An 8353-nucleotide genomic window follows, 5' to 3' on the forward strand; every position below is an offset into this window, starting at 1 on the left:
AAAACACACCTTGAAGATTCTGAGGCAGATGAGACTAAAATTGAATTATTTGGCCTCAACACCAAATGAAATGTCTGGCAGAAATCCAATCCAGCTCACCATCCAAACAACAGCATTCCTCCAGTAAAGCATAGAGGTGGCAATATCCTGTTATGGGGTGTTTCTCTGCAGCAGAGACTGGAGCACTCGTCAGGATAGAAGGAAAAATGGAAGGGGCAAAATACCATCAAATTCTTGAGGAAAATCTGCTGCCCTCTGCCAGAAAGTTGTCAATGGGAAGAAGGTTTACCTTCCAACATGACAATGACCCAAAGATCGCAGTAAAACTGAGCACACAGTGGATGAAGGAGAAAAAGGTGAATGTCCTTGCATGGCCTAGTCAGAGCCCAGACTTAAACCCCACTGAAAATCTGTGGAATGACTTGAAGACTGCAGTCCACAAACGCTCACCATCAAATATAACTGAACTTAAGCAGTTCTGCAAAGAAGAGAGGGCAAATATGGCAAAGTCTACATGTGCAAAGTTAGTAGAGACAAATCCCAACAGACTAAAGGCTGTGATTTATATATATATTTTATATATATATATATACTGAACAAAATTATAAACGCAACACTTTTGTTTTTGCCCCCATTTTTCATGAGCTGAACTCAAAGATCTAAGACTTTTTCTATGTACACAAAAGGCCTATTTCTCTCAAATATTGTTCACAAATCTGTCTAAATCAGTGTTAGTGAGCACTTCTCCTTTGCCAAGATAATCCATCCACCTCACAGGTGAGGCATATCAAGATGCTGATTAGACAACATGATTATTGCACAGGTGTGCCTTAAGCTGCCCACAATAAAAGGCCACTCTAAAATGTGAGCCTAAGGCACACCTGTGCAATAATAATGCTGTCTAATCAGCATCTTGATATGCCACACCGGTGAGGTGGATGGATTATCTCGGCAAAGGAGAAGTGCTCACTAACACAGATTTAGACAGATTTGTGAACAATATTTGAGAGAAATAGGCCATTTGTGTACATAGAAAAAGTCTTAGATCTTTGAGTTCAGCTCATGAAAAATGGGGGCAAAAACAAAAGTGTTGCGTTTATAATTTTGTACAGTGTAGTTAATATCAGTAATAATATATATTTTTTTTACCCCATGCTTTTGATTGGTGGTGTATCATAGTTCCCATAAAAATATTAAGCAGCAAAAACTATTCCAAATCTTTAACTAGTAGTGTAAAAATGTTCTTTAAAGTTCATGCCGTACATGTAAGGGATAAATGTGATAATTTATAGGTGCTTTATGCAGATTAATTGAGAAACAGAGAGAGCAACTTCATTAACAGTTTAAAAGCTTTAAACATGTCACCATATTTTGCGATAAACAGCTCCTGGGTGTCCTGGCAGAAACTGACCCACGTTGCAGAGTAAAAGATAGAGAGAGTTAAGTTGATATGTCATAGAGCAGTGATAATGGCCAACCACCTAAGGTCATTCTGAAATTACTGATCCGGGAACGAACTCCTCAGTGTCACTGCAGCACTACGGGTCAATAACTACCTGGGGACGATGCAATGAACAAAGCCAAGGGCTCAATGCCCCAGTGAAGAGTGCGGTGAGAACAGAGTAATCACTCTTAAAGTAGCTGTGCGCTACTGATCTGTGGATGCTGCAGTGGCCGCTCACGCATGGTGGATGCGCCTCGTCCCTTTGTGTGCGCCCGTAATGGCCTTTCATTGGCATCGCTTTGTGTGCTGGAGGACAAAGGCAAAGGTTTTTTTATGGAGTCATGTTCGACTCGGAGCAGAAGGAGGGGTGAAACTGCATGAGGTGATTTAACTGCTCCACTTTTGGCTTGTACGATGAATGAAATTAGGGTTAAAGGTCAAATTAGAACTGTCTTATTGCTTTGATTGCGAATGCTTCAAATAATCTTTGCACATTTTCTCACTCTTTCTCTCTCTTCGTCCTTTCAGATCCTGACATAGTCAATGGAGTCTATTGGTCGGAAGCCTTGAACAAAGTTTTCGTGGATAACTTCAAAAGGGACCCGACTCTTATTTGGCAGTACTTTGGAAGCGCTAAAGGTTTTTTCCGACAATACCCAGGTGCGTAATGTTACATTAAGTCTGCGCAGGAACTGATGAAGATCAAACTGGCTGATTTCGCTAATGTTTTAATTTTACAGACCATCAGAGAGGACATAAGAGAAAAATCATTCCATTAATCAAAGCTTGTGGCAGACTAAATCACATCTTACATCTTATAGCATTATGCCAAATTTACATATATTAGCTATTTGTGCTAAACAGATGTGGTTAAAGAGCTGAGCCGCTGAGTTGTACCATCTCTTTGATTTTTAGCCAAAGAGTCTGCAAAACAATAAATATGGAACATTAAATGAAGTCACACGTGTGTATATATATATATATATAATATATAAAATGAAATTCTTTTTACACTATGTGTGTTCTCAGGTGTGAAATGGCATCCTGATGAACATGGTGTCATTGCTTTTGACTGCAGGAACAGGAAATGGTATGAACTAATTTTTTTCCTGCTTTAAATGATTCTTAAAATGTCTTTTTTGTGCTTTTTTAATTTGTTTTGTGGTGGTGAGTGTGATCAGCTTTGTTTCATTTTCAAGAATAGATTCCAGTATAGCCTAACCTTAGTTTATTTCTAATCTAGTTGTGTAAATTCATTCATTTTGTTGTCTCAGGTATATCCAGGCAGCCACCTCTCCTAAAGATGTTGTGATTCTGGTGGATGTCAGTGGCAGTATGAAGGGTTTAAGATTGACTATAGCCAGACAGACGGTTGCTTCCATACTGGACACGCTTGGGGATGATGACTTCTTCAACATTATTGCAGTGAGTTCAACAGAGAAAGCTTCCTCACTTGTGTAAGGCTTGAGAAATCTTAGCCACCTTTCTCTCCATTCGTTTTTATGAATATAGATATCATTCCAAATGCTGCTCCAGATTAATGCAGCTGATCAGTTTCCACAACCTAAATCCAAATCTTAATAATGAATTAACGATAAGGTAAAACTGACTCGAGATCAGTGGCTGTGGAAAATCTAACATGGGCAGTGAGTATTTTAAGAAATGAATATAAAGCAAGCATGCATTAAATTGATCAAAACTGATTTCTGTTTCTAATCAATTCTGCTCTTTTGAACTTTCTGTTCATCAAATCTTAAAAATAATGTATCATGGTTTCCACCAAAAATATTAAGTAGCTCAACTGTTTTCAAGACTGATAATAATAAAAAATGTTTCTTGAGCAGCAAATCAGCAAATTTGAATGATTTCTGAAGGACCATGTGACACTGAAGACTGGAGTAATGATGCTGAAAATTCATATTTACCATCACAGGAATAAAGTACATTAAAAAATATATTAAAATAGATCAATATTTAAAATTGTAAAAATATTCACAATATTGTTTTTTTTAATAAATGCCGCCTTGGTGAGTATAAGAGACTTCTTTCAAAAACATAAAAAATCCTGACGTCCCCAAACTTTTTTTTTTGTTTTGTTACAGTTACAGTATGTTCATGCACTTAAAAAAAAGCAAGGGAATTTTATTTAATATCCATATGTGAAATAATCAGTTCCCTTTAGGATATCAATTTATTTGAAAGCCCTTTTTTAATTAATGCTCACTGTGTCTAATATTTCTTGTGTTCCCAGTACAACCAAGAGATCCATTATGTGGAGCCCTGTCTAAATGGCACTCTCGTTCAAGCTGACAGCACTAATAAGGATGTATGTCTTTCTCTTATTAAACAATGGCACACACTTTCTGGCTATAATTACCTAATTTTCAGTGAAATTAGGACTCCTAAAACATGTCTGAAAGCCATTTCTTTTGTTCTTATTCATCAGCACTTTAAAGAGCATCTAGTCAAGTTATTCGCCAAAGGAATTGGACTCCTGGGCAATGCACTGACTGAGGCTTTCACTATCTTAAATGAGGTAGGTGAAGATTACCAAAAGTGTGAGATTACAGAGGTCCGGTATCATGACAGCTCTCCGTTCTGCTCCTACTCAAGTGGTGTGTGTGTGTTTGTGTGTGTGAGCGCACATTTTGACTTGCTGTTCCAGCCACCTATGAGACACCTCTGTCTCTCCCTGTGATTAATTGTGGTAATTGGCAGCCCTGATTAATACGCTGATGAAAGAGAAGGCAATTGCAGACGAGATAGCGCTCAAAGTCGGTCCGGTTGCACCCTTTATCTCTCTTTTCTCGGACCACTAGTCTCTCGGAAAGAGCGAGGAGGGGAGAAACGCAGAGACAGAAAGGAGGATAGGTTTATATCTGTATTTGTCACATTCATTAGAGCCAGTCCATTAATATGGTAATCGTAAAAGCCAGAGTCCGGCCCCTTTAAAGGACTGCATACTGTGTTTGTGTCTGATTGGTTGAAAGTAAAAAATAAAAAAAAAACTGAAATAGATGCAGCAGTCTTTGACTTTTCGAATGACATCATGCACTACACCGCAGTAAAGTTCGTTTGGTGCAAAGACTATAATAGAGAATCAAAAGCTTGATAATCACCCATAATGCAGGTTGTTTTAGCAGCTAAATGTATCCTTTTAAATACTATATAGTGTATTCTGCTCATATAAATAGAAAAAAAATCCATTTTAACCTGGAAGTGAACTCAAATAATGCTGGAAAACATAATTTGGAACATGTTCATGGTTTGTTTATGTCAAGTTAATATATTATATACTATTTAAATGGGTGTCAGGAAGATTTTTGTTTTTAATTATTATTACTTTTATCGATTTCAAGTAAATGCTGTTCTTTTGTACTTTCAGTTCATCAAAGTTTATCAAAAATGTAAAAGTTATGAAAATGTATTACGGTTTCCAAAAAAAAAAAATATATATATATATATAGTTCAACACTGATAACAATAACAAATGTTGATTTCTGAACAGTCATTTGACACTTAAAATGTAATGGCTGCTAAAAATTCAGCTTTGCTATCAAATAAATAAATTACATTTTAAAAAATATTAAAATAAAAAATAGCTATCTTTAAATGTAAAAAAGCACAATATTTTTGCTGTATTTTTGATCAAATAATTGCATTGGTGAGCATAAGAGACTTCTTTTTAAGACATACAAAATAATATTACTGACCCCAAATTTTTTACATAAAAAATATTATTTTAATTCATTTTTATATGATGTTATATAGTTTATTATTTTTATTTTTATTTCACATTATTACAGATTTTTACTAGATGACTTTTGGACGTGACTGCAATTATAACCTTATAATTTTTGTTTGTATATTATCTTGTCTATTGTCTGCATATTACAAAGGTTTGACCAAAACTTGCAGTACTTCACAAATACGGTTGATGCATTATCGCCTTTACAGTAATAACACACATACTGTATCCAAACAGCATAATCATAACATAACTAAACAATAAAGTATAAAAGGTTGTGCTATTTTGTGTCCAAAGTTAAGCTACTGATACTGTTATACTGAAAAAATGTGGTTAAGTTAGTGGCATTGCTACTTTAGCCAGTCACTCTTGATATTGACCAGTCAGCATCCAGGACCAGAACCATTGTTTCATACAGCATAATATCGGCTATAGCTCTTTTCAGACTGATAATGTAGATGCAGAAACCATTTTGAAGACAATTTCCTGTTTGATTCTGTTGTTAGTGAATCTCTCTAAGGCTGTTTGGTAGTTTGAGTTTATTCTGTCGAACCAAATTCTCATTCTCATAATGAAAACTCTCTCTCGCATGTCTCCTTATCTCTCTCTCTCTCTCACTGCGCAGATTAATCAGACTGGCCGTGGAAGTTCATGTAGTCAGGCGATCATGCTGATAACAGATGGAGCCACTCAAATGTACGATGATGTTTTCGCCAAATATAACTGGCCTGAGCGCAAGGTAAGATACAACATTTTTAAAAAGGAGGTTTTCCATGCATAACAACCACATTTTCAGTTTAAAAGCATCCAAATCATGAATATGTGTCATGAAATCTTACTTGAGATGCATTATAAACTGCAGCCTTGTTTCTTTTGAGTATATTGGTTAGTTTCCTGCCTGAGTACAGCGTGTTTTCTCTTACTTTATAGATTTAGTTATGATTGCTTTTTTCACCCCTGCACAAGTGTAAAATTCCCTTTTGAGAACATTTTGACATTTTGAAGAATTGTGTTTGGCTCCTGCGGTGGTTGTCTGAAAAAGTGTGTTAATGTATATTGAATTGCTGACAGCACCAGCTTATTTGACACACTCTTCAAACATGGGGGAAAGTGTTGAATAAACTGATTTGGAGGGTTTGCTCATGTACCTGCCCTTGGCGGTGCTGATTCAGTCGCCCGATTGACCCTGCGAACCAGTATTTGACAACGGCGCAGTTTGCGCTCGCTACCAGACGTGTTCATAAAGCACTCGGCATTCAGGTGAAAATGTTAAGTGAACATTCCTGGCCTGTATTGGTCACGTGTGTAAGTCTGCATCTCATGTCCTAATCAGCGGGGGGAGAAATGTGTTTTTACAGCCTGCAGTAGGTGTGTGTGTGTGTGTGTGTGTGAGAAATGGAGGGATGGAGAGTGAAAAAGAGGGAGGGAGAGGGAGAAAAAAATGAGTGCGCAGAGAAGGAACATCGAGAGGAATGGTTGCGTTTACACGGGCCGTATTTTGAGACCACCTTCATGTGCACAAATTAATAAATAAAATAAATGTATAAACATTCAAGGATGTGCATTTTGGTCAATCTGTCTTCTGTATTGAGATAAAGATAAATCTATTTGTCCTCTATACTCGGTCAGATGTCTTTGATTGTCGCATTTGGCTGTTTTTTTAGCATCTTGTAGCAAGCGCATCTTGAAACATGCTTTTATCATGTTTTGAAGTTGATAAAGAAACTACAAAACATGAATAGCATTTAATTTTTTAGATGCATTTCTGAAATTGCCTTTAGTAAATGTAAAATGTAAAACATGTCTTGTTATGAGGCTTGTTATCAACTAAAACTATGAAAAATCATTGTTACTAATTGAAATAAAGCTGAAGTAAAATAAAATATTAGGTGAAAAAAAAAAAAAGTTAAATAAAAATAAATTAAAGCTATATAGCAATATAAAAACTAATAAAAATGACAAAGGCACATAGCAAAATTACAAAAAATAGATAAAAATAAAAGCTAATTCAAAATATTAATAAAAAATATAATAGCATATCAAAATAAGGCCCTGCATTTCAAACAGTCTAAAATGATTTGAAGTTGAAAAAAAAAAGAAAGAAAAAAGTAAAATTGTAATTGCCATGTTTTCCTGAATGATCACTGCTGTCATACTCTCAATACTCATGCAGGGTCTCTGGTAGATATCTAAAACTGAATCTTAAAACATATGGTGAACAATTTTCCTAGCTGATTTGTTACACCAGTTGTGTAATTAAGTAAATGCGCCAAGGCAGTTGTTTTCCAATGAGTAATCAAGTAATCAGGATTTACCCTGACGTTGGGAAATTGCATTGTGGGAAACAAGCAGATTCTTTGGTTTAAATGCAGAGATCTGCAGCATGTGTGCTTTATTTGTACATACAAATACATACAAGTACTGACTAAACTAATTTGAAACTGTAGCATGCCAAGCTAAAAGCTACTCATGTGTAAAAGAGTTTACATTGCAGGAGTTGATTTTGTGTATCAGTATTTAAAAAAGCAACAACAAAAAAAAAGTTAAAAAAAACGTACTCTTTTCTTTTTCTCCATAGGTTCGTATATTCCCCTATCTGATTGGCCGGGAATCTGCGTTCGCTGATAACCTAAAATGGATGGCGTGTGCCAATAAAGGTTTGTGATTTTTATTTTTTTTTGTATGATCTTCTAACACAAGCTGGATTTAATGTACATTCCATTTAAATTTTTGCTAATTAGTTAATTAATTATCCTGGCTGGGTTTTCCTGGAACACGAAAGCTTCAGTTCAGCACTGTGCATGGGTTTATTGGTGTGAAGGCTGGAGGAAATCACGCGGGTGTTGAGTGCTTGATGGGAGTGTGACGGGAACTGGCTCAACTCGCAGAGCTGACATGCAGAGGTCAAGGGTCAACTGAGCCTAAATCACTCTTCCTGTCAGCACGGCTCCCGTGGCTGCACAGCGTTGATCACTCCCATGTGCCAGCGCCACGGATGACTGGCCGCGGGAGGAGGAACACACATACACACACACATCATGCTGAGAGTTTCTAGCTCTGCACCTGGAGCCTCTGCAGTAGCACATGCACATTTTCAAAACTGCCAAATGGATGGAAAATGCATCTGATAATCAGCTTGTATCTTGTCTTTATATATATAT

At 36.4% G+C, this 8353-nt stretch overlaps 1 protein-coding gene across 1 annotated transcript in view; it reads left to right on the forward strand.

Moving 5' to 3' along the window:
• LOC107751209 (voltage-dependent calcium channel subunit alpha-2/delta-3-like) overlaps positions 1 to 8353 on the forward strand; it is a 48681-nt gene that overhangs the window by 14530 nt on the left and 25798 nt on the right. The window contains exons 6-12 of the mRNA XM_016566872.1: positions 1973 to 2104; positions 2474 to 2534; positions 2719 to 2869; positions 3696 to 3770; positions 3891 to 3980; positions 5818 to 5931; positions 7771 to 7849. Coding sequence (XP_016422358.1) covers positions 1973 to 2104; positions 2474 to 2534; positions 2719 to 2869; positions 3696 to 3770; positions 3891 to 3980; positions 5818 to 5931; positions 7771 to 7849 — 702 coding nt within the window. The remainder of the gene's footprint in view (positions 1 to 1972; positions 2105 to 2473; positions 2535 to 2718; positions 2870 to 3695; positions 3771 to 3890; positions 3981 to 5817; positions 5932 to 7770; positions 7850 to 8353) is intronic.

Source organism: Sinocyclocheilus rhinocerous, unplaced genomic scaffold (genome assembly GCF_001515625.1).
Source record: "Sinocyclocheilus rhinocerous isolate Xijiao unplaced genomic scaffold, SAMN03320098_v1.1 scaffold362, whole genome shotgun sequence".
Taxonomy (NCBI): domain Eukaryota; kingdom Metazoa; phylum Chordata; class Actinopteri; order Cypriniformes; family Cyprinidae; genus Sinocyclocheilus; species Sinocyclocheilus rhinocerous.